The 27,091-nt window shown below is 37.1% G+C and overlaps 1 protein-coding gene across 1 annotated transcript in view; it reads left to right on the plus strand.

Annotated features, from left to right (window-relative positions):
* The window catches only part of LOC138175180 (guanine nucleotide-binding protein subunit alpha-14), a 271,864-nt gene that overhangs the window by 120,423 nt on the left and 124,350 nt on the right, over window positions 1–27,091 (plus strand). Inside the window, exon 2 of the mRNA XM_069105596.1 lies at window positions 18,072–18,256. Coding sequence (XP_068961697.1) covers window positions 18,072–18,256 — 185 coding nt within the window. The remainder of the gene's footprint in view (window positions 1–18,071; window positions 18,257–27,091) is intronic.

Below are 27,091 nucleotides of genomic sequence, written 5' to 3' on the forward strand. Positions count from 1 at the left end.
TCATAAATTTTAACCAGTTACTATATATCTTAGAAATGAAGTCTTTCTCAGATAAACTTACAGCAAATTTTCCCCTTATTTACCTGCTTCTTTTCTAAATTCAGTTTCAATGGTTTTTTTTATGTAAAGCTTTTATTTTATGTAATGAAAACTCTGCATTTTATTTTCTGTATTTCTTTATCTTTTATTTGATTCTGTATTGCTCTATTTTTTTTCATATCACACTTTATGTCTAAATCCTTTACCCACTTAGGGCTTGTCTTATTATATCATGTAAGATAGTGGTTTGTACTTAGTTTCTGTCAGATTGCTTTCCACTTTTTCCAACAGTTTTTGTTGAGTAGTTAGTTCTTAATCCAATACTGGTATCTTTGAGTTCATCAAATACGAGGCCACTGTGCTCATTTACTTCTGTGTATCATATACCTAATCTGTTCCACTGGTCAATCTCTCTATTTATTACCCAGTTCCCCATGATTTTAATGATTATAGCTTTGTAGTATCATTTCCTTCCTATTTTTCTCATTATCTCCCTCGATATTCCTGACCTTTTGTTTTTTGAGATGAATTTTTTTTCTAGTTCTATCATATAATTCTTGGGTAGTTTGATTGGTATGGCACAGAATAAGTAAAATAATTTAGGTAGGATTGTCATTTTTATTATGTTGACATAGCCTACCCATGAGCCATGAATATTTCTCTATTGAGAATTGCCTTTGTTTTTTAATTGTGTTCATATAGTTATGCTCTTGTGTGTATGTATATGTGTGACTTAGCAGACACACTTTCAAGTACTTTTATATAACTTGTAGTTATTTTAAATGTAATAATCATAATGGACATCCTTGATCTACCCCTGTTCTTATTGAAAAGGTTTCTAGTTTATTGCCATTATAGATAAGACTGATTCAGTATTAGATGGATGCTACTGATATTAAGAAAAGATATGCTTATTCCTATGCATTCTAGTATTTTTAGGATGTATGTATCTTGTCAAAAGCTTTTTTCTGCATCTTTTGATAAAATCATATGATTTTTGTCCTACTTGTTATATATGTGGTCATTTATGTTTATAGTTTTCCTAATTTTGAACCAACACAGTATTATAGTTTTAACGTCTAATTTTCACTGAAACTCATTTATCCTTTACTTTAACAATTTAGATGTGATGCCATTTGGTGCATACATGTTAAATATTGTTATTCATTCAGTGGCATATTTTAATAAGATATAGTTTACCTGTTTATCTCTTAGTTAATTCTGTTTTTGCTGTTGCCTTGTCTGAGGTAATGCTTACTACTTCTGCCTTTTTTCTTCAGTTGAAGCATAGTAGATTCTGTTCTAGCCTTTTACTTCAACTCTGTATAGATTCTTTGTTGTAAACAGCATGCTAGGGCAGCTGGGTGGTAGAGTGGATAGAGCACTAGCCCTGAAATCTGGAGGACCTCAGTTCAAGTCTGGCCTCAGACACTAACTGTGTGACCCTGGGCAAGTCACTTAATCCAAAAGAAAAATAATGTAGACAACATAATGTTGGAATCTGATTGCTAAATCGTTCTCGTATCTTCTTTTTTTTTTTAATGGGTGAGTTAATCCCACCACTTGCATTTAGAGTTAAAATTATTATTTGTGTATTTCCTTCCATCTTATTCTTTTACACTTACTTTCCTTTCCTTCCTGTCCACTCTTTAAGAGTTAGTTTTGCTTAAGACATATCTCTTTTAATTTTCCCTTTCTCTCATAACCCTCTTTCTCTTATTCCATTTCCATCCTATTTCCCTCTTTGGTGAAGTGTGTGCGTGTGTTTGTGTTTTCTTGTGTCAGCTCATGTTCGCTCTTCCTTCCTTTGACTATTTGGTTAGTTCAGATGAGCATGAGGTTCAGGTGTTGCCCTTTCCTCCTGGTTTCTACTTCTTCTGTTGGGATAATTTCCCCCATATTTCCTCTCCCTTAAGCCCTGACCTCAGTGCATTCCTCTCCTCCTCTCTTTCCATTCTTTTAAGATCATCAAAAATAGAAGTGTTCCTAGCCCATCTTGTCTTTCTAATTAGATTCCCTCTGTGATTTCTGATAATGATGAAGTCCCTGAGAGGATACATGTATCATTTCTCCATATTAGAATGTAAACAGTTTATCCTGGTTTGATCCCTTATGAGCTCATGTTTATCTTTTTAATCCTTCTCTTGACTCCAATGTTTGCATTTAAAATTTTGTCTCTAGCTCCGGTCTTTTCATCAGGGCACTAGAATTAAGGTGATAAGGAAAGGTTTCCTGTAGAAAGTAGAGTTTAGCTGGGACTTGAAAGAAGCTTGAAGCTCTGAATCTATGACAGGGTCATTATTACCTATTGCTTCAGAAGCCTCCTAATGAAAACTGATTATCCTCCACTAGCTTGATCTCTCATCTGTCTAAGGCAATAATCAAACCTATGGAAGGAATTTAGCTGTCAAAGAGGGGAAATAAACCATCTGCTTCCTCCCCAGTTTTTTTTTTCCTGGCAATTTCTATAGCCCTTGTTCTGGAACATCAGGGTGTATTCTCCTTTTGATACTAGGGAGAGGAAGAGAAAAGAAAAGATTGTGATTAAAAGATTATTAGCACTCTTTCTTTTTGACATTATTTTGCATATACTTTATTTTCTCCACCAACCCAGTGAGGTTGGTGCTATTATGTGCTATTATGATCTCCATTTTAGAGATGAGGAAGCTGAAGTGTGACTTGCCCAGGGTCACACAGTAAATGTCTGAGGTCAGCTTTGAACTCAGGTCTTCCTGATTCCAGACCCAGCTTCTATCCACTGAGCCACCTAGCTGCCTACTATGTTAACAATCTCATTACGAGATTTCTTCCAGTTCAAACGAAGCCCATTTGTTTGCATCCTCTCCTATGCTCTCCCCACTCCATAACAATGTGTTATATTTAACCGGTTTTATTTCAGGTTAGAGAGACATAGCCTTTTTGGTCTAAATAGTTGTGTTTTTCAGAAAGAAAATTGTGGAAGTTCGAAGTTTTTCTTTTTTTGTATTCCAAGGAAAATCTGGTCTGTTGCAGATGTACTCATTTTGGTATGTTAACTACTTCTTGTTTATTTTGATATCTCCCTGGGTTCCTAGTAGAGTATTGCATGTCCTAAATACTTAATAAATGTTTGAATGGCAGATGAATAAAAGGAAGGGGAGTAGAATCATAGGCTCTCAGCAAAGGCAGTGTACACAATCCAAAGAAATGATTGTTTTGGGGTTTTTAGAGACTCCCCTCCTAAAGTGAGATTTGGAAGGGCAGTGGTAGAAGCAGTCGCTTGTGAGCCCTTGAATTGGCCCTTATTGTTGGGAGAGGAAGAGGAAGATGTAGACATGGGAGGGGAGGAGAGGCTCAGGTGTTGCCCTTTGCACAGGAAGATTCCCGCCCCTGGTAGAAATGGGTGTGCAGCAGCAGCTGCTGGGGAAGAAAAGAGCAAATGATTGGATCTCCATGATGCTCTTTATGGGCATCTGGAAGGAGGTAGATAGCTACCTTATGGTGGAGGTTGGTGGATGTGAAGCCAGTCTGAAAGAAGCATGCTTGAATATGGTAAGTTAGTGGCTATTGAGGGCTATGAATTTCCTCATGAGGTCAATTAGTGTGAGCCTCTGGGATTAGTGAAAAAGTTTGGAAGCCATGATACTTTCCTTAGATCACCTTTGCTTATGTTCGAAGGTATTTCATATAGGACTTATGGATTAAGTACTGCTGTTACCTGCTCTCCCCTTCCACCCCTAACATCATATGAACTTCAGTGGCTTCCTAAAGCCTCCAGGATCAAATAAAAAATAAAATCCCTTCATAACTTTACCTCCTAACCTTTGCAGTCTTACCTAAAACATACTCTCGATGCAGTGACAGTGGCTTACTTGCTCTTCCGTGAACAAGACGCTACATCTCTTGATTCTTGGCACCCATCTCTGGAATGCTTCCTCCTCACCCTCCTGCTTCGGTTCCTTTATGCCCCCACTAAAATCGCATCTTGTACAGTGCCCTCTTAATTCTATTGCCTTCCTTCTGATATTTCCTATTTATCCTTGTATACAGCTTATTTGTTCACATTTATCTCCACCATTGGGTTGTAAGTTCCTTGAGGCCAAGGACTGTTTTTTTTTCTTCTTTTTGCATCACTACTTTATTAGCACAGTATCTGGCACATAGTAGCTTCTTAATAGATGTTTATTGATTGATTGATAAATAAAATTTCATCAGTTACAGCTTGTTTGAATCATGATACACAGCTGAGTTTATCTCCTGGTTTAGTGAAAAGTCTTGGATTTGAAGTGAGAGGACCTAGGTTCAAATCCTGGTTGCACTATTTACCACCTATTGCCCTTGATCAAGTCACTTAACCCCTCTGAGCCTCAGTTTCATCATCTGTAAAATGAGAGGACAAAGTGATATCTAAGAACTCTTTCAGCTCTGAATCTATGATGTTTTGGTTCTTGTTCCCAAAGAGTTCCTTTGGGATGGTGGTGGTGGACATATCTTTCCAAAATAAATAATGAAGTTCCTTATTTATATTTATATTTCCCCCTAACTCCTTGTGAACTGTACAACTATAAAATCACCTATATTAATTTTTTAAGATTTTTTTAATATAGGAATTGCTCCCTTTCCCCCATTTAATCTAATCTCCTGCCCCATTTGCTGGTAACTACTTAAATTATCCAGGATAGATGGGTGTTCGTTTTTAAAGCTTGTTGTAATGAAGATTCTTCAGCTTTCAGTTATAATAAGAAGGTTTCAGTTAAGTTTAAAGGAGTGTTTTGACCATAAGCGTGATACAAGATGAAGTCTCCTTTGTTTTGTGGTGGAAAAAACAAAAAGATTGGTTAATGCTTCATTATAACATTTTGAGTAGTTGGAGGCAACTATTAAAGCATCCCTTTCTTTGTATTTTCTTCACTAACAGCCTTTTCTCAGAGAGCCTATGTTAGATCTCTTCATTATTTTGTTCTACTCACTACCCTCTCTAGCTTTTTTTTTTTCATGTGAGGAACTAGATTGGGGAGTAAAAGAAAAAAATCCACCACCTTTTATCAGAAGGGTTAGTGGATGCTGACTATGGTAGAAGGCTATTTTTTTTTTTTGCTTTTTAAAATATCATAACACGTTAACACAGAGATGTTCCTGACAGTGCTTCTCTATGATTTCAGTTATCTCTACAAAGTTTCAAATATTTTATTGGCCCATATCACTTAAATCCTTTTGTTCTCACTTCATACCAAGGCAGTTCTCCATTATTTTTTGATCTCCTTTTTTCCCAAGGCAGCTTTGGAAATATTGTCACCTTTTGTCTTATGTTGCCCGGAACCAATTCATTTTCTTATGGTAATAAACTGCAAGGTCTATTTCTACTCGTAGAGTACAGCTGTTACAGATAGTATTGATGGTGTGGAGGAAGGGCCCTGGCAAGTGGGATTGACTTGAGAAAGAAAGAAGCCTTAATAGTACAAATTAAAAATAAATATGTATTACAAAAATGGCCATCAAAGATCCCATGGGGGAATATATTTCATGTAAGTCTAAAAGGTGAAAATTAGTATAAAACCCAGAAGTGGAAAGAGACATGATTTAGAAGCATCCATAATTGCAGATATGTGCAAAATGATGCTATATGAAAAATCTTTTAATTGGACAAAATTTGAGAGGTAATTTAGTCCATCCCTCTTATTTCATATTTAAATCATCTCAGTCTAATGGGGATCTTGTTTTTCAAAATATTTAAAGTTTCCTTAACTTCCCTCAATAAATAATTCTCTCATTTCATGGCCCTCACTTATAATAAATCCAGAGCCCTCATACTATAATTAATACCGATTCTCTTATCTCTTAGCTGGATAGGTAGAGGAAATTAGGAGTACAGCCAAACTGCACAGCCCTTAAGAAGGATGAATTCTAAAGAGAAAATGAAAGATATCTTACTGTGTTTTTCAGTGGAAAGACAGCATGGTATGGTGGATAGCATGATGTATTTGGGAATCTGGGAGCCCAGTATTCAAATCTGTCCTATGACATTTAACTCTGTGATTCTGGACAAGTTATCTGTCCTCTTGGTGACTCTCATGACTCTCTAGGACTCGATGGTTCAGGTTGGTAGAGGGAGTCCCTTTCAAATGTTCCCTGTACAAGGTGACACAGTGGATAGAACCCCAAGCCTGGAGTCAAGAAGGTTCATCTTCCCCAGTTCAAATCTGTCCTTAGACACTTACTAATTGTGTGTCCCTGGGGAAGTTACTTAACCCCATTTGCCTCACTTTTCTCATCTATAAAATGATCTGGAGAAGGAAATGGCAAACCTCTCCAGTATCTTTGCCAAGAAAATCCTAAATGGGGTTACAAAGAGTCAGTCTTCTACAAGTGAAATGATTCAACAACAATTATATATATGTATGCATATATACATATGTGTATATATGTATATATAGAAAGAGAGAGGGGGGGAGGGAGAGAGAATTGACACTATTTGTAGCTCTATTTCTTGGCAGGTATGTATGGTTCTTACACTCATCCTTCTAGCTTCCCCTACATTCCCTGAACCTAGAGAGCTTGCCACTATCAGCTAACAATATTTGTTTGGTTTTTTTTGCTGAGGAAGTGGCTTCTTCTAAGTGGCAGTAGAAAGCCAAATCTCTTGTCTTCCAGTGAAGTGCTCTTCATTCCCTACACCATATCACCTCTTAGAAAAGCAATTGGAGATGTAAAATGCAACAGCTCCTTCCAGATGTTTTCAGAATGATGTTTCAGGCATTGAAACCCCTCCAACTAAGAAATGAAAAGGCTCTTTCAGAGTGTCTGAGGATATCATGTTTATTTTACATTGATCTAATTGGCCAGCTTTTTAGGTGAACTTTAGTCTAGATCCCTCTGCTTTTTAAGTGACCTTAGTTTCTTGATACAAAAGAATTTCTTTAGCTTTTCCTGCAGTATCCTTCTATATTCTGATGATAACTTTTTGTTATGAAGTACTCTACATTTTTGACATCTGGTTGAAAATGTAAGCTTTCTCAGAACACAAATGGAATTTTAGGATTTTCATTTTAAGAGTTCTTTTTTTTTTTTTACTATTTACCTATTTTTACTTCTTGTGTTCCCCTGTGTAGGAATTCCAATTACTTTGGGTCCCAAAATAATAATTTTTAAACTTGATGTTCATAGTCAGAATTTGAGGGGCTTTATCTCCTATTGACACCCTGGAGAAAAAAATGTTTTAGAAAGACATTTTAAAGTACGTGAGTCATAGAACAACAAAAAACTCATGGTATTCTTCAGCAAAGCAAGGCCACTTAATACATGTTAAACTAGGAATCTGTATGATTTGAACCTTTACCTAAGAGGTAGCAAAATACATTTTTTGCATGCATGCGCGCGTGCGTGCGTGCGTGTGTGTGTGTGTGTGTGTGTGTGTGTGTGTGTGTGTGTGTGTAAACTTGCTACTATGAGATAGTTGGCAAGACAGAAGCACCTTCAGAATTTGAGGAAGGGAGTAAGTTGAAGTTTCAGATTCCTAAATACTGAGTACCTGTCTTCATTTTATCAGACTTATAAATAAATCTTGTCTCCCTCCTCCTCCAGACTTGAAATGCATTCCCTTCTCACCTCTATTTCTTAGAATCTTTAAATTCCCTCAAGGCACTGGTCAGGTTTCTTTGATTAACTTAGACTGATCCCTCTAGTTGTTAGCATTCTTTCTCTCTTTAAATTAAGAATCCTATCTTATGTGTCTACATGTCACAGTAGAATGTGACCTCCAGGGCACAAACCTGCATCTTGTTTATTTATATCACCAGGCTCTACCATATGTGGTATTTATTTTGCCCAAACAAACAGTTAACAAATGCTTGAATTGAATTGACTCGTATGTTTTTTCTTCTTTTATTTTTTTTTTATTGGAGGGGGAGGAGTGCTCTTTGGCTGGCTTTAAGGTCCAAAGAAGTTCAGAGGTGATATTTTGTTCTTCAGGACTCTAGGGGAACAGGAATTTGGTTCTCTTTAGCAAATAATAGCCTTAGCACCGTGACATGAATCTGAGGGGTCTAAACATTGCTATTTTGCCTTTTTTCTTCATCTCTCCATTTTGATGTGATGCCATTCTCCCTTTAAATGTGCGATTCTCAGTTCAACCCTCTCTAAGATGTGCTACCCCTCCCCGGCCATGTCCCACTCACTTCTCTCTGCCTTAACCCCTGGGGTGGGAATTAGTCTTAAGGCATATGCCTTAGTTTGGAGAAGCTGTTTCTCCTGAAGTGTCCAAACCCAGATCTTCCATTTCACTGATATGGGTGTTCCTTGAATGTCTGCCCATGCTGTTAGAGTCTTGTCCATGCTTACCTCATAAGTTCACTACAAGGACTCTGATCAGTATAGTGAGGGCTTTGTGACCTTCTTTTGAGATCTGAAGGATTCCAATAAAGCAAATAGGCTATGTCCCCCTCTCATCCTTTTTTTTTTTAAATCATGCATATCTTTGATGACATTTCCTCTGCTTTTTCCCCATAGTTCTTCATTTTGTGTGAATAGCAACCCATTTGCCCTTACTATGTATCTTTCCATTGCCTTCTGAGTGATACTAATTTTCTAATACTTCAGAGACCATAGTTTTCTATGACTCAAGGCCAAACAATACTAATAGAATATTGGTATTAAAAATCATGATCTTTTTTTTCTGGAAGAAGTTCAAGATCATTAAAGAAACTTTGGAGTTTTTCAAAGGTAATGCAGTTTGTTCTCTTCATCCTCTCTAATTGAGTCCAACTCATATTCCATAATTCATTTGCATTGTAGATTCCAGGGGCATATGCACGCATGCTTATGCATGCAGAGTTGGATGAGCCTTATTGGTTGTTCATATGGCTGCACATCATAATCTAGACAGTGGGCATAATTCATTGTCTTTGTTTTTCCTATTTTCATGGTTAAATCAAACTCTGGAGTGATTATAAATCTTTCCATAAGTCTCTACAATGTTCCAGGGCTTAAAATAAGTAGCACAATGTCGATTACAAAGACATATGGAGGATCTCATCATCTATAGAACATCCCTCTTGAACTCTGAACTTGGTTTCCTCAGCAATAGTGGTAAATGTGAGTATATGTGTTTGGTTTATTTAATTTTTTAAGCTTTTAGCAAATTTAACAGAAATCTATTTATTCTCCCTCTCACCCTCACATCTTTATTCTCAAAAAGTGCCATTTCTACCTCCTCTGTAAGCACCACCAGAACTATGATGTTAGATTCCCAGGGTGTGGGCTGCTATTTCCTTTATGGTAAAAAGCATTTGTTTAAAAAAACAAAAACAAAAAACAACTTTGAAGCCCTTTTTAAATTTATCTTTTATTTGTTGTTCTTTTATTTTCATCCTTAAATACTTTCAAGATGATTTTGGGTGATGGCATCTCCCAGCAAGATGTTCATTAGAGTTTTGTTGTTTTTTTTTTTTTTTGAAGCCTGGTTTTATCTTTCATTGCTTTTTTGTTTTAAAGAGGTGACACTGTATATAATCTTCAAACATCCTTCTTTGTAAAATTTTACAAACTACTTCATACTTTAAGCCTGTGTAGACTTTGACTGCCATAAGAAACTTTTTGTAAGGTTCTTTTGATCGCTTGATTGCATTTGATTTGCATCCATTAAATTTCTGTCTAAAATTACTGCAATCAGCGTCTGCCCTTTTTCTCTTACATATATCCTACTTCTTTGACATAAGTAACTTTAAATGGTCTGGTTGGAGTTGATTATGTTATACATATCTTTTAAAGGATCCTTTAACTTTATACTAATTCTGAGCAACTTTTAGTTATATTCTAATGGGTCAGTGCTTTGATACTACCAAAATTAATTTGGTAACTACACGAGTAAAATAGATTGACATGGATGGTGTTGGGCAGGAGGGATATTATTTAGAAGACATTTTACTTTTTTAGGTAAGAGAAGGGCCTGAACTTATGTGATAGAAATAAGAGTGATGGAATTAAGTCAGAAAGAAAAGGACAAAAGTGAAAGAGAAATTGCGTTTGTTTTTTGAAGGGGGGAAGGTAGGGCAATTGGGGTTAAGTGATTTGACCAAGGTCACATGGCTAGTAAGTGTTTAGTGTCTGATGTTGGATTTGAACTCAGGTCCTCCTGACTCCAGGGCCAATGCTCTATTCACTGCACCAACTGGCCACCCTGAAAGAGAAATTTTTAAAGGAAAAATCAATAGGATTCAAAAGTGATAGGGTGAAAAAGAAGAATGAATCAAGATGGTTTCTAGAGATATAGGACAGTGAATACTGAGAAAAAAAATTCCTAGATTTGATGATTGAATGGGTCGCTTACATGTTAATTTAACCTTCTATTTTTTAAGTTCAGACTAGAATTTCACTGGGATGGGGTTGGCTGTTCTTGTTTGTCCTTTGTTTTCAAAGAGGACCATGACATCAGGAAGATGATACCATGACTTGCAAGTGATTTGGATTTAATGAGGGAGGGCTGTAAAAATTGACCAGCCTCACTTTCTCCTCTGGAGCCATCTGGGCCCAGTGGCAAGACACAGATAAAAACAATTAGAGATGGCTCTGGATGCCAATGGGATTGGCAGGGAAAAGGGGAAATACCAAAATCTCAAATACAGCATACAATCCTATAAATTCTTCTTTTCATGATGAGAATGTAGACATACTTCAGATATTCACTGAGCTTTTTAAAATCTGAAGATATTTTTGCTTTTATATGGTTTTCCTCTTGGAAATAAAGTCCCCCCAAAAGCAATTTTATTTATTTTTACTCAAAATGAGAATTTGACCTTCGGAATGCACACCAGAGGTGTCAAACATGTGACCGGCCAGCTACATGCAGCTCACAATGGTCTCTAGCGCAGCCTAAACCAGAATGAAATCTAATTCCTGTCCAATTTTTAATGTGTTGATGTATTTATATGTAAATACACACACAAATACAATATGTGGTTTTCTAGGTCAGTATGTGGCCTGCAGGGAATCCTTACATACATTTTAGTGGTCTGTTTCTAATTGAGTTTGCCACCTCTCTGGCAGACTATCACTTTTATTGTGGAACAAATTATTTTATTTGTTTTCTTTCTTGAACTCCCAGGCAGCCAAATATTCTTAGGAAAAAATGATTCCTTTACAATGGCTGTATCTATGAATTTTTCTGTCATATTTCTTTTAAAAATAAGACTAAAATTTGTCTTTTGCCATTTTCCTCCACCTATTACAAGCAGTTTTCCCCAAGGTTAGAGTTACTTACAGTTCTTTGTGACTCTATTTGTGGTTGTTATAGAAAAAATGACATTAGCAAGTTTGTTTTGTGAGTAAACAGGTCAGAGTCTTTACTTGAAGAGAAAAGAAATAGAATACCATGGGCTCCATTAAAAACCAAACACACAATATTATGGAATCAAATTGAATGCCAGTGTTTAAGGCAATTAACTATCTGGTCTCCAATAAGTTTTTAAGCTAAGATCCATTTGCATATATTCATCGAATGAATTATTGAAAGGGTACCAGTTGTCTAACAATGACTTACTGCTTAGAGCAGATACGGAAACTCTGGCCCTTGGCTTGAATTTAATTGATTCCTGGTTTAATGCTGTTGTGGTTGCTGTCATTACAAATGAAAGGGTTAGTCCTGTGGTCTGAAGAGCCTATGAAGCTTTCAAAATAAAGGCTCATTAAGGCAGAACCAAGATGATGGAATAGCTTGAAGTACAGGGGGTTCCTCACTCCACCCCACCCAATAGCTCAACTCCTCCAAAATTATCTAGAAAATGTACCAGACTGAATCCTAATTGGGAAATCCAAGACAAAATAAAAAATCACAGGGAGTCATTTTTCCAGCCTAGGTCTGCAGACACTAAGGATGGAGTCTGGCCAAAAGTGTATTATGTTGAGTGCCCCAGTACAAGGAGAGGCTGTATGTCAGGGTAGAAAGTCTTAGATTCAGCACAGAGGGGCTTAACATTGTGTAGCATACAGTCATGGGCACCAACTCTATCATACTGTGAGCTCCTTTAGGAAAGGACTGTATTTTGACTGGTCAACTGGCATCCTCTTTGCTCTTTCCACAGTTACAGTCACAGATTCAGGGTAGGCTAGGGAGGGGACTTGCTTATGGGTGGTATTCCAGCATGAGGAGCAGTCAGGATTCTATTCTAGGCTTTGTACCTAGCAAGGAATAAGTGCAGGAGTAATTAGCAACCATGTGCTTCTGGCCCTAGAAGCAGAATAGTGTTACTTTCAATTTCCAGGATAGTCTGAAGCCTACAGAGGAATAACCACAGCAGGAATGCCAGACCAGTATATACATACAGATATATGTGTGTATGTGCATATATGTATATGGGTGCTTGTGTGTACATATGTATAGGCACATGTGTGTATACACATGTGTACTCATATACACATACAATCATCTAGTTCTGTCGGTCTGAAATCAGCAGTGCTTTCTAGCTAGCTGACACTGACTGAATCCAGCAGCAGTCTGCTGTCATTCCAGGAGAAGTTAGTTACACAAGTGTATTGCTCACACCCAAACCCAGGTCAGGAGCTTGCAGAGTGCAAGGCATGGGGGCAACAGCCATATTTTGTTCTCGATCAGACAAACTTTGGGAGAACTGAAAGCTTTCAGATCTGCTGTCTGAGCTGTCCTTGAGATCCTGGAACGATGCCACACTCACTACCCCTAAGAAAGCAGCAGGAGCAACCCAAATATCCTTTCCCACCCCCTTCCAAAAGAGTACAGAGCTCAGCCCTAAAGTCCAAAGTCAGGAAGCAGGCTGGAAGAATTAGAGAACAACAACCAAAATAATCCCACCGAAAAAGCTGTTGTGTTGACAGGAACATTCAAGGCAAAAACCCAGAAGAGATGATTTCTTTTATTTAAAAAAAAAAGCCTCAAAGAAAAGCACAGCTTGGGCACAAATGCAGCTAAACTTTCTGGAAGAGATGAATCAAAAGTTTGGTTTTTTTTAAAGTGTTTTAATATGATTTTATAACTGGAATGAGAGTACTAAAAGAAAGCATAGAGTAAGAAATGTGAGTTATGGAAGAAAGAAGTAGAAAGGTAATTAACAAGATGACACAAAAGATACAGAACTTTGCCTAAGCAGCAAACTCTCTGAGAATTAGCACTGATTTTCTAAACTTAGGTAAATTAACTAATTTTTAAAAATGCTAAATATAAGCTCATGACTCCATGAGACAATAAGAAATATCAAAACTAAGGACAGAAAACATTTGAGTAGAAGGTATCTAATATCAAAAAACAGCTGACCTGGAAAACAGATCAAGGAGAGATAATTTAATATTTGTCAGACTCCTGAAAGTCATAGCCAAAAAGAAAATCTGGACATTTTAAGAAGTCTTAAAACTGTATTAAAAATTAGAGAATGAATACGACCATATTCATACACATGAATAGAATATAACAACAATTTTCATTGATTAATAGCTCATAACCTACTTAATCTCTTCCCCTCCCATCCAGACCCATGAAGCAGCTGGTAGGGAAAGCATTAGCAGTAGGATTGTCTTTCCTCCTGGCTTTCCCTTGGCCTCTCCTCCCAACCAAGCACTGGCAGTCCAGAGACCTTCAGGAATGAGGGCTGAAAGAATCTATTGGACCTTGCCATCTCTTGGCCTCTCCTCCCCAACAACTTCAGGCTCCATGGGGCTGATTAATGGAGAGGATAGAGGGAATGCCTATCTCTTTTCTCTCTCTCTAGACCCTTCTTGGTTTCCCTCTGCTTATTCTCCTCTGGACTCATATTTGGTCTGAATATGGGAAGAATACAAGGGGATTTTATTTGCAATTTAGTCCTGGAAATAATACCTCTTGATACAAACTAGTCATACATTAGATTAGCATCCATAAGGGAGAGAGGGCTGGATTTGGAGGAAGACTTTCTGCTGGTGGGATCCCTCTCCCATTTCTTCCTCTGTTGATTTGCTCTCAATGTCTTATCCTTACTCTTGCCATATGAAGCTTGGCCCACCTCTCACATGGACTTAGATTCATTCTGGGAAAGGGTGAGGTTTCTCTTGGTCTTGGAATTGTTGCCCCTACCCTGAATTTCTGGGGAAATACCTAAAGCAAAGCTTCGATATGATCCATATTTAGATTTCCCCCAAAACAGGCTCCCTGTTACTCAGTGTGTAACTTGGTTTAAGACAGCTATTTATTTTTATGAGCACAGAAATTGTCAAAGATTTTGAAGACTTACCAGCACATGTTAACATGTATGAAAAAAATAAAATATTTAAAGAACCCTGGGTTCAAATATCAACTGCTAAGCTTTCACTACCTATGTGCCCTTGAACAACTGGCTTAACTTCTCTTGACCTTAGTTCCTCATTTATAATATGAAGGGCTTGGGTTTTTTGGTCTTTAAGGTCCCATCCAACTCATATCTCAGAATTCATATCTCATTCTGTCCCTCGAATTCCTCACCTCTCTGTCAAGAGGTAGGAGAGGAAATTTCTTTATTAGACTTTTAAAGTCAGGATTGTTTGCTGCTTTTATCAGAATTCTGAGGTCTTGAATAGTTGCTGTTTGTTCATACTTTTGTATTTGTCATATCAATTGCCCTCCTGATTCTGTTTGCTTCACTCTGCATCATTCCAAACAAGTCTATTTGTTCAGTCATTCCTCAAATGATGGCATCTGTTTTTTCCAGTTCTTCTTTACCATTACAAAAATGTCTTTTATAAGTAAGATTGTACATATGTATCCTTTCCCTCTCTCCTTGATCTCCTGTGTGCTTGACAGAGAAGCAGGCTCTTAAGCAAATCACTTCCAACAGGGCAGCTGACACTCAATATAGTAGCTTTTAAACTCTCAAACTCACAAGATAGCTTCTGGGGCTGGGAAAGTCCATTGCCCTCTGGCCTGTGCTCAGGGAAGAAAACTCCAGGAAAGAAAAAAGCAGCGGGGAGTCAGGCTCACCTATGGAAACCCATGTTTCAACTATCATGTTCTTGTAATAGCCATTGCTGAGGGGAAGGGAGAGAAATTCCTTTTCTCTTTTTGCTGGAAGTCCATGGTAGAAAGCTCTGGGAAAAGTTCCAATAAAGAAAGATCCAAATTAGAGTGACTGGCACTGTTTCCTAGCTCAATCAGATATGGTCCAATCATGGATTTACTAATGTGGGACTATGTGCAACCCCCTTCTGGACACTCTACCTCTCAGTACAAACTGAGATTGCAATAGAGAGACATTCTGATTCACAAGAGTGTGTGTTCTTGATTCAGTGACCAGTCATTTTTGATGCAGTCCCTGTCACTGGGAGCCAAACAGGATATTCCATCAAGATGTCTCTTGTTCAGCAGAGAACTAAACTGAATGTCTAGATACACTGGAGGGGTTTCCCATTATCATCAGTTTACAATTCATTTTAGTTAACCTTAGGAAATACAGAGTTGGCCTGAAGTGGGTCACTATCACAAGAACTGAGGTCATGGGACCTTTATGACATGCTGTCCAGAGAAAAAATTGACTGGTGCATCACTGTCATATTAATCAACATTCCTCTTAAAGCAACTGACATGACATTCATAGACACCTTAAAAACATCTTCCCTAGGAATATTTGATAATTGCTTTTTAGCAGTACCTTTTTCTGAAGATATTCCACTGTCTGCTATGTCTGGTATGCAGTCCATTCTCATCTCTAGCTAATGGAAAACTCAGCTTCCTTCAAAAAAAAAAAAAAAGAAAACAAAAAACAGCTCAAGTTCTACCTTCTCTAGGAGACTTTTCCAGACTCCTCCAAATGTTAGATGCTATTATTATCCCCATTTTGCAGATGAGAAAACTAAATCTGAGTGAATGTAAGTGACTTACTCAGAGGTCCAAAGCTACTAAGGCAGGATTTGAATCCAGGTCTTTCTCCCTGTAAGTTCAACATTGTTTCCACTCAGATACCCTGCTTCTTGTATGCCAGTGATCATGATGGTCTTCATTTCTTATACATTCCTGTTCTTGCATCAGTTGTGATTTTAGGGTGAGGTTAGTTTGATAGAATTCCAGCAGCAAATAGGAGACATTGCTAAGGTCTATTGGTCCTTCATGGGCATATGTGCCATGACATTATGACTTTTTTCTTAAATATAACATATCTGAGTGCAATTGCTGTAAAGAGTCTGGATAGGTTACCAAGTGAGCAGGGATCACTGGGAAACAGAGACACATTTAGATCCCAGAGCATCAGTGATGTGGGTGATGAATGCTTTATATCTATCAAGTAATCAGTATGTCAGTTTGTTTTGTTTAAATTTCTCTTCTAACCAATAAATAGTTATCAAGTGCCTGCTGTATACGAGCCTGTGCTAGTGGGAATATAAAGGCAAAATTATGAGCAGAATGCTTTCAGAAAACTGTGGGAAGACATAAACTGATGCAAAGTTAAATGTGATCAGAACTAGGAAAATATCATATAAAGTAATAGCAAAGTTGTATGATGGTCAACTGTGAATGACTTAGCTATTCTCAGCAATGCAAAGATCCAAGACAATTCTTAAGGACCCGTGATGAAAAATTCTCTCCACCTTCAGAGAAAGGCCTGATGGAATTTGAATGAAGATCAAAGCATACTATTGGTTTTTATTTTTTCTTTCTTTATTTTCTTGTGGCTTTCTCTGTATTTTCTTTAACTGCAAGACTAATATGGAAATATGTTTTGCATGACTACACATGTATTATCTTTATCAAATTGTTTACCTTCTCATGGGGGGCATATAGGGGTAGGGATGGTGGAAGAGAATTTGGGAACTCAAAATTGTTTTTTAAAAAAAGTTAAAATTGTTTTTACATGTAATTGGAAAAATATAAAATATTAAAACAGATAAAAAAGAAACAAGTTTTGAGATTGTGTGGCAGGGAGAATGGAGATAGGAGTTAAGGAAAATGATTTTTGGTTTTGCATATGTTGATTTTGAGGTAGAAAATGTTAATGCATTTCTCTAGCAGACTTATAGAAAATGTGGGTCTAGAGAATGAGGAAACGTTTATAGCCAGAGCTAAGGATTTCAGTGTCTCATGTACAGAGGCGATATTTGGAACTATGAAACTAGATGAAATTACTAAGTAAGAGGATGGTATAGGAAAAACAGAGGGTCAGTAACAGAACACTGGGAAATGTCACCATGTAGGGATTCAGAAGAGAAAGAAAAGCAAGGAAAGAGATGGTAGGAGTAGCAAGGGATAGAGAAGGAAAGCCATAAGGATACAATATCACAGACATAGAAGAAAGATTTTCAAGGGAGTGATTAGCAGTATCAAATAAAGCAAAGAAGTTGCAGGAAGCTTATAGAATTTTGCATTTAGAGAGTCATTAATAATCTTTAGGAGAATTGTTTGATTAGAAGCAGAGGGGAGACATGGGTTACAATGGATTGAAAAATGAGTAGTAAGGAAGTAGACTAAAAAAGATGGGTAGTGAAGTAAAAGGAGGAGAAAAGAGAAGGAGAGGGAACACGAAGGGTAACCTAAGGAGTTGGCAAGTCTAAAGATTTGTTTTGTTTTGAACGACAAAAGACATCAGCGTGTTTGTAGATAGAAAAGAACCAGTGTAGGGGACATTCCAGGTAATATAGAGTTCTGGACCTGGAATCAAGAAACCCGACTTCAAATTTAGCTTCACATTCGCTGTGTGACTCTGGGTAAGTCACTTAACCTTTGTCTGCCTCAGTTTCCTCAACTGTAATATGAAGATAATAATAGTACCTATTTGTGAGGAACAAATGGGATAATACTTGTAAGTGCTTTTCACACCTTAAGATATTACATAAACACTAATATTTATTATTGTTGTTATTATTATTGAAGGGAATGTGGACGAAGCAAATACTTAATGAAGCCAATGAAGAGTTCCCAATGTAGCTATCACTACAACTCTAGCTTCTCCAAAACTCTTCTATTACATATGTAGACAATAACAAGACCTGAAGACGTAATGAATCGGTTTATTTCTCATAGTGTTCTTTTTGGGCTCGTATGATTTTGGAAACTTTGGTTGACAGTGGTTTTACTTTTTTTTTTCTTTCTGAAGGCACTGGTGAGAGCGGGAAAAGCACCTTTATCAAACAAATGAGGATTATTCATGGGTCTGGTTACTCGGATGAAGACAGAAAAGGCTTCACAAAACTGGTTTATCAAAATATATTTACTGCTATGCAATCAATGATCAGAGCCATGGACACTTTACATATACAATATGTATCCGAGCAGAACAAGGTAAGCTGGAGAAACATGTTTGCCTTGTTAGCTAAGAGATACATACGTTTTAATCTTTGGTGGCAGATATTCCAAACAGGAGACTTAAATTGTTCTGATAATATGCCTCAAATGTGATTTTTTTTTATAAACTCTGTGAGAGTATGGCAGCTTTGACTCCCTTTTCCAGATCTGATCATATGAATATAGTTGGCTCCACTAGGTTATTTTTGTAAAGCCCACAATAAAACAGTCATGGTTGCTGTGATTTAACTGACTTTTCCTAGATTACAGAATGACCAAATGCCTTGACTTGAACTTGAAGGTTCTGATTGTAGTGAATCTTGTCAGATGAATGAAATTTTGTGGATAAAAAGACTGTGTTCAAGAATTCTGATTCTTATAAAATATTTGTTTATGTTACTATTTTGTAGTACACATAGAGCAGGTCATTAGATTGTGTATGTATATAATTTTGGGGTAAGCAGCATATCTGTCCATGTTGTTTAGCTCAACCTGCTGAGCTGATCAAGGGCCCCTCTTTGGGGAAGGGAGCAGGAAGAGAGGACATCTCAGAATGAAATGCTAGTTTATGATGATTATATTGATGTCTCAACCAGCAATACCCTGTAATAAAACAATGTCATCTAGTTAGACTTTGCTTTTCTATCACTAACTGTTATTTAAAATACAAATTAATTTTAAACCATAGGAAAAGTAGTGGTACAGTTACCAGGCAAAGGTACTAAAATTGTTTTAGAGTACAATAGGAGAAAAAAACAAGGTCACATGGAGGTGATATGAGATGAGCTCCCTGAGGATCTAGAAGTAGAATTTATTTAAATTGAAGGGGACTTGACTGTGATATCCTCTTCCAAAGAGTGAACTTTGTACAGTGTATAGAGTGCTGGACTTACAGTCAGGAAGACCTGAATTCAAAATCTGCCTCCGTCTCTTAATATCTTTGTGACCCTGGATAAATCATTAGACCTCTCTAAATTTCCTCACTGCAAGATAGGGAAAATAATATCAATGATTTCACATAGGGTTAGGATCAAATTATATAATACTTGTAAAGTCCTTTAGGAGTCTTAAAATTCAATAGAAATGCTAGGTATTATTTTTGTTGTTAATTCTATATTAAACAGATTTAGCTTGAATTCAGTCCAAGAGATTTTAGTTATTGACTAAAGGATCTCATTATAAGAAAGGTACCTACAGAACAGATCCTGAGAAATCATTCAGGTGGGGTTTCATTGTAAACTTGCATTTCTATTAAGCCTTAAAATTACATTACCTTTAGACATCAGGCATCAGATGAATCAGGACATTATTGGGGTGTTGTTTCTTCCCCCCCCCCCCGTTAAGAGCATCTTATGTCAATCTGTTGTGACTGGAATGGTCTCAGAATGCTTTAACCCAGAGGTTTTATTTGAAGATGAAGTTGTGGTCACTTATAAAGAAATAAGTAGAAGCCCACCATTGTATGAGACTTTGTGAATGATGAAAAGATTCAGGAGTCAAAAACTCTAGATTTTTTTAATACCATGTCTCCTCTTAGTATTCTGAGTTTCTAGGAAGGATTAATGTGATTTGGTCTTTCATGATTTTCTCCGCTCTAAATTTTTCATTGGTCCCCTGCTTCTGATGTCTTCAGTCTTCTGAAGTATCTTTTCTTTCTCTCTGTCTCTTACCAAACATCTTGCATACTTATATGTATGCTTCCATTTCATATCAGGTGTGATGAGCCCTTTCTTTTTACTCCTCCTAAGATACATATTTGCCCTAAATGCATACTACAACATTTATGAAGAAGAATATGCTTGAAAGAGCACTGAACTAGAAATCAGAAAACTGATTTGTAGTTGAGACTCTATGACTAAGTAGTCATGTGACATTGGCAAATTTTCTTTGTCTCCTTAACTAGATGAGGTGGTGGATGGAGCATTGGACCTAGAGTTAGGAAGAACTGTGTTCAAATACTGCCTCAGACACTTAGGAGATGTGAGACCATGGGCAAGTCATTTAAATTCTGCCTGTTTTCTCACTTGTAAAGTCAAGATAATAATACCACCTATCTCCTAGTGAGGATCAAATGAGGTATTTGTAAAGCACCTACCATAGTGTCTGGTGTATCATAGGTGCTTAATAAATTCCTTACCCTCCCCCTTCCTCCTTACCTTCCTCCATTCCTCCCTGTATTCTCTCCTTTCCCTACCGTCCCTCATTCCTCTTCCCTTACCCCATATTCATATTCTTTATATGTAAAAAGGGGAAAGAGGACACTCATTAAAGAGACAGAGAGGTTTGTGAGTAAGTATTGATCTATTGGTTTGTGGGAAGGCTGAAGAATGCTGTGGCTTTCAGCTTTATTATGGCTTCTGAATATCTTTGGTACTGTGATGGAATCGGCTTACTGGGTTTGGGATTTGGTTTTCTGGTGTCTAAATAAATCCTGCAGTTCTATTCTCTATATGGAGTTTGGCATTTTTTGCAATCGAATGTCACACGATACTTACAGTCATGGTCTTTATTGTGATCGTGGGCGCTGTAAATATTGCATTGATGCCACAGCATACTAAGATAAAAACATGATGATAGAAGAGTTGGGATCTATACAGAAAGTTAAGACAAGTCTTAGAGATAGATTGAAGGAAGGAACAATAGGATTAGGAGACAGATTGTGTTCAAAGAAGGAAGAAAAGGGAAGAGATTTGATATTTTTGGTCTGACATTCTAGAAAAATGGTAGCATTAGCAAAAATGGGAGAATTTGGGAAAGGTCATTGAGTTGGGTAAGAAATTATGAGTTCATATATATATATATATATATATATATATATTTTTTTTTTTAAGTGAGCCAGGTCTCGTAGGCAGTGAATAGGGAGAGAGAAGAGTGGTACCCATACTCTACCAGGACTTTCTCCTAATTGCCTCTCTTCTCCACTGAAGTCTCTTGACTCTTTAAAGCTCCTGAAAGATAGAACTCTGTCTAAGGAAAAGGACAGGTCAGGGGTATATATATATATATATATAACATATAATAATATGTAATAGTAATGATAATGGGATAATAAATCAAAGAAATAGCCTCTTCTTTCTATGGCTTTAGGAATGAGATACTTATCTTGAAAAAAATAGTACAGGTTTTATAATGACTCTTATCAATTGACTTTTATAACAAAAAAAGGGGAGGGACCTGGACAGACTACTGAGAAATCTCATTTGGGATGCCTGTCTCCTCCCATTGCTGTGAAGTAGGCAGCAAGAGTTTAACAACCAGCTGGATCAGAGATTAATTAGATTAATATTTAATCAGAGATTCTAGAGTAGGTATAGGGAATGTGGGAGGAAAGGGAGCCAATATATGAAGCTGAGGGAATAGATAAAAACAAATGCCAAGATATAAGCCATGTTTATAGGCAAAGTGACTCAATGCATATTGGAATACATGAAAGAGCGAGGAAAGAAGTCAGCACTCTTCCATTCAGAAATCATTTGAGAGGTACAAAGGATAAGAAACTCAGGATCAGTGCTTAGAAATAAAAAATGTTGATTTTCCACAATGTGCTCCAGCAAAGATTCCTGTTAAAAGAGAGCCCTACTCTGTGTTAGCCACACTATCTTTACCTTACCAGCATGTGGGAATTTGGGAACTGGATACTAGGTGGGCTTGAAATCAGAAGGACTCATCTTCCTCAGTTCAAACCTGACCTCAGACACTTCCTCGATGTGTGACCCTAGGCAAGTTACTTAACCCTTTTTGCCTCAGTTTCCTCATCTGTAAAATGAGCTGGAGAAGGAAATAGCAAAGCACTCCAGTATCTCTGCCAAGAAAACCCCAAAATGGAGTCACGAAGAGTTGGACATGATTGAAACAACTCAACAACTAGATCCAACTCTCTTAGCCCAATCTTACCTTTATTTCGGGATTTATTTAAGGCAACAGAGGAAAGGCTTACAAGGAGAATAAGTAGTGTTTTCCTTATTTAACAACAGACTCTGGCATACTGTCCTTGACAAGTTAGCTGAGAAGTTGAACTTCTGGAGCTCCAGATAGCATAGAGTCCAGGGTCAAAATTATCTGCTAAGATAATTCAGTCCATCTCCCCTAGAGTTAGTGACATAATCTTTAGCAAACATAGTTTACAATTTAATTGAGACATGAACCATGCTTCTGAGCAACGGCTATTGTAACATTTTCCCTAGGAAACCATAAATTCCCTAGGAAACCATGTTATATGTTCATAAGGCTCTATTGTATGACATCTAGTAAGTGTCCCTGTTTCACTGATTAATTTTCAGACAAGGAATAAGAAATCTTTTTCACAGCCAAGTATTTAGTTGAGCAATCATGTTGGCAAAAACTAAATAAATCTTGAACTGAATTTTTAATAAACTTCTAGGATTACTGGAAACTTTAAATGTGACCTAGCTGGACAATTACCTCCTAAAATGGAAAATTACCTTTTTATTATAATAGTATCACTCTAAACTTCCATGCATATACATGCAAGATAGTTTTTTTTTTTTTTGCTTTTTGGAGGGCAGTTGGGGTTAAGTGACTTGCCCAAAGTCACACAGCCAGTAAGTGTGTCAAGTGTCTGAGTCTGGATTTGAATTCAAATCCTCCTGACTCCAGGGCCAGTGCTCTATTCACTGTGCCACCTAGCCACCCCTGCAAGATACTCTTTATCCAAGAAAGAAACAGGTAAGAAAACTGAGACACTAAATAATGGTAAATGAAAGACTTATGTCATCATGGAAATGAAGCTCTAAAATTATTTTACCCAAGTCACAATTTTTTAGCTTTATAAATTGTGTTAAAATCTTTTTAAGCAAAGCAAAAATTCCAGGTATTCATGTTCTTTCCTAGGGATCAGTAGATCAGGATCCTAGTCCAACCTCTTACCGCTTTACTGGGATCAGGACAAGTCAACCAGTCTCTTGGAGTTTCACTTCCCTCATCTGAAAAACAGGGATAGAGTGCACCTGCCCTGAAGAAAATGCACCTGAAAGCTCTAGACAAACATATCAGTATTTTGTGAGCCCCAAACACAGAGTCAAGTCCTGTCCTTATCACAGGATTTTACATTCTGTATTGTGAGGCAACATAGTTAAGGGACTAGATGGATGAATTCAGGGAAGAACTCAGTCATATATTAGCTAGGAGACCAAGGACTTTGTTTCCTCATCTGATTTTTTTTTCAATGAATAAATAAATAATTAAAATTTTAAAAATAACTGGTGTCGACCTCATAGAGTTATTGTGTGTCTCAAATGTGATCACTTATGTGAAGGTCTTTACAAAATTTAAAATACTATGAAAATTTCAATTACTATTATTGATACAGGACTAAATGGAAAACCTAAGAATGCAGTAGTGGAAGAATGAGGGTCAAGTATATTGTATGGTGAACTTGGCCATAAAATAGCAATGAGGTCATTTGGGGTCAGGTCACAGTGACCTGAATAATTATTGTTTTGTGTTATTATTATTAGGAACTGAACTGGTGATTTTTACTGCAGGTCAGCACCTTCTTTGCATCTTAAAGTCTTAAAGAATTGTCTAGAGCCCCAAGAAGCCTTTTGCCCAGTGTCACACAACGGGTTTATGTCAGAGCTGAGACTTGAATAGAGGTTTGCCTGACTCTGAGGCCATTGTTATTTTTATTTTAAATAATATTTTGTTCCCCCCCCATTATAAGAAAAAAAATTAACATTTTATTTTTATATAATTTTTAATTGCAAAATGTCTCCCTCATTCCCCTTGTCCCTCCCTGAGACAGTAAGCAAGCTGATATGTGTGCATTTGTGTAAAACATTTCCATATTAGTCATTTTGTGGGAGAAAACTCATACCAAAAAAGGTGAAAAATAGTATGCTTCTGTCCGTTTTCAGACTCCATTACTTCTTTCTCAGTGGGCTGATAGTAATAAATAGTAAGGACAAAGACAGTGTGATGTAGCAGAGTGCATTATGGTAGTTCTGATTACATTTCACTCTAATATTTTATGAATTTGATTCCCAAATGAAGTATTGAACAGGACAGGTCAAAAATTTTTGCTTCAAAGTAAAGAACCTCAGTCATGTCAATAACCAATAGTGTAATGTGGTAGTAGTAGTGAATATACTGATATGGTTACATGCATGTTGTTTCTCAAGATAGAATGGAATGCTTTAAGGACAGGGACCATTTACATTTTTTTTTTGCTTTTTGGAGGGCAATTGGGGTTAAGTAACTTGCCCAAAGTCACACGGCTAGTAATTGTGTCAAGTGTCTGAGGCCGGATTTGAACTCAGGTCCTCCCGACTCCAGGGCCGGTGCTCCACTAGCTGTGTGCCACCTAGCTGCCCCAGGGACCACTTAATTTTTGTCTCTGTATTCCCAGAGCCTAACACAAAAGACTGGTACAAAGCAGTTGCTTAATAGATACTTGTTGATTAATTAATTGCTCAGAAAATTATGCCCTAGTGGCCTCTGGGTTTCTGGCTGTGCTTCACTTGGCTAGAAATTTTTCTCTAAATGCAACGTTGGTATCTGCAGGCATCAGGAGGAATGACCAAATCTGGAGCAATGAATAGACTCCTGTGCTAGTGATTTTGCAACCCATCCATACTGGTGACTTCACCCTTTGTATTTATTTTGCATTTAGTTATTTCTGTACATGTGTTTTTTTTTTTTCCTGTAGAATGTTAACTTCTTGAAGACAGGAGCCATTTTGTTTTTGTCTCTGTGTCCAGAATAGTGCACAGCATATAGGGAATGCTTTATAAATAGTTGGCAAATTCAATCAAATTGAACGGATCCTGGAGTAAGGAAGACCTGAATTCAAATCCTAGGTCTGATATTAATTATGTGTTTGGCCATGAGAAGACATTTGCCCTTTCCAAGTCTTGTATGTCATTCTACAGGCAGACTGGCATCTCCGTTAGTGGAAGGAGCACCCAAACTGACCAAATCATAGGTCATTAATGTATTGATGCACGTAAGAGCAGTGCACATACTAACAAGTAAACTCTATTGCCAAATGCCATAATATGAGCTGAGAAAGATTTGGGGATTTTAACAGATTTATGCATGATAGAAGTCAATCCATGTTAGCCAAAAAAAACTAATGTTGTCCCTTAAGAGAGGTATAGAATCAGAATGAGGGAGATAGTAATTACATTACACTTAACCTCATTCGATTCCTGGTATCCTTATTTAGTTCTGAACACCAGATTGTAGGGAATACATAGAAAAAGTAAAGTGTAACCAGAAGATGGGGATTAGGATCCCTAGAGGACTGGAGATAGTTGAGCAAAGAGAAAGCTGAGTAGGGACATGTTATGTCTTCAAGTACTTAAAGAGGATTCATGTGGATTTGGGACAGAATTTACTCTGTTGAACACCAGAATACAGAATTGGGAGTAAATGTGTGGAAATTGAAGAGGAGCAGACTTAGGTATGATAGAGGGAAAATGTGTAATAAGTAGAGCTCTCCAAAGTATAATGCAGTGAATTCCCCCTTGGTGTAGTTTTTCAAGTAGAGAATGGATGCATACTTACTTTTTAGGGAGATTGTAGGAAAGATCCCCAGTCAGTTAAATCAGAGAATCTTAGAGATTAGAGCAGGAAAAGACTTTAGAAAGCAATCCCAAATCCTTCCTTTTCTAAGAAGAAAGCAGATTAAATTACTTGTCCAAAGTCACAAGGCTAGAAAAAAGAATCTTGAGAAGAAGTTTTGGAAAAGAAAACTTCATTTAAATCTGATAAGAAATGGGAGAGTAAGGATGGAGTCATGTCATCAACATTTTTTTCCCATTTTATCTTTTTTTTATTTATTTATTTTTAGTGTTCAGCATTTATTTCCACAAGATTTTGAATTGCGAATTTTCTCCCCGTCTTTCCCCTACCACCCACCCCAAGATAGCAAGCCTACTGAATACCCCTTACCACAATCTGCTTTCTCCCCCCCACCAAAATTTTTACTAGGGCAAGATGGATTTCTATACCCCATTGCCTGTATATCTTATTTCCCAGTTGCATGTAAAAAACAATTTTTTAACGTTTGTTTTTAAAACTTTGATTTCCAGATTCTTTCTCTTCTTCCCTCCTCACCCACGCCCACTGGGAAGACAAGCAATTCAATATAGGTTGTACATGTGTAGTTACGCAAAACGTTTCCTTAGTAGTTAGATTGTGAAAGGCTAACTGTATTTCCCTCCATCCTATCCTACCCCCCCCCACTAATTCTATTTTCTCCTGACCCTGTCCCTTTTCAAAAGTGTTTGCTTCTAACTACCCTCTCCCCCAATCTTCCTCCCCTTCTATCATCCCTCCTCTTATCCCCTTCCTCCCTATTTTCCTGTACAGTAAGATACCCAGTTGAGTGTCCTTAAGTCCTTAAGCCAAATTCAATGAGAGCAAGGTTGACCCTTCCCTTTCACCTTCCTGCTCTTCCCCTCCATTATAAGTTTTCTCCTGCCTCTTTTATATGAGTTAATTTGCCCTAACCTATCTCTCCCTTTCTCTTTCTCCCATTATATTCCTTTCTCACCTCTTAGGATTTTTCTTTTAGGTATCCTCCCTTCCTATTCAACTGATCCTGTGCATTCTGCATATATATACATGTACACACATATACACACAGTCACATATATATTCATACACACATGTACCTCCTATATATACATATATGTATGTATACATATATGCATGTATACATATATACACATATATGTATGTGTACATATATGTATTTCCTTCAAGTATCCTCATACTGAGAAAAGTCTCATGAGTTGAAATTATCATTTTTCCATGTAGGAATATAAATAGTTCAACTTTAATAAGTTCCTTATGATTTCTTTTTTT

The sequence above is a fragment of the Petaurus breviceps genome, unplaced genomic scaffold, assembly GCF_028583685.1.
Source record: "Petaurus breviceps papuanus isolate PSGF00001 unplaced genomic scaffold, PetGlider_PUasm1.0 138, whole genome shotgun sequence".
NCBI classification, from domain to species: Eukaryota; Metazoa; Chordata; class Mammalia; order Diprotodontia; family Petauridae; genus Petaurus; species Petaurus breviceps.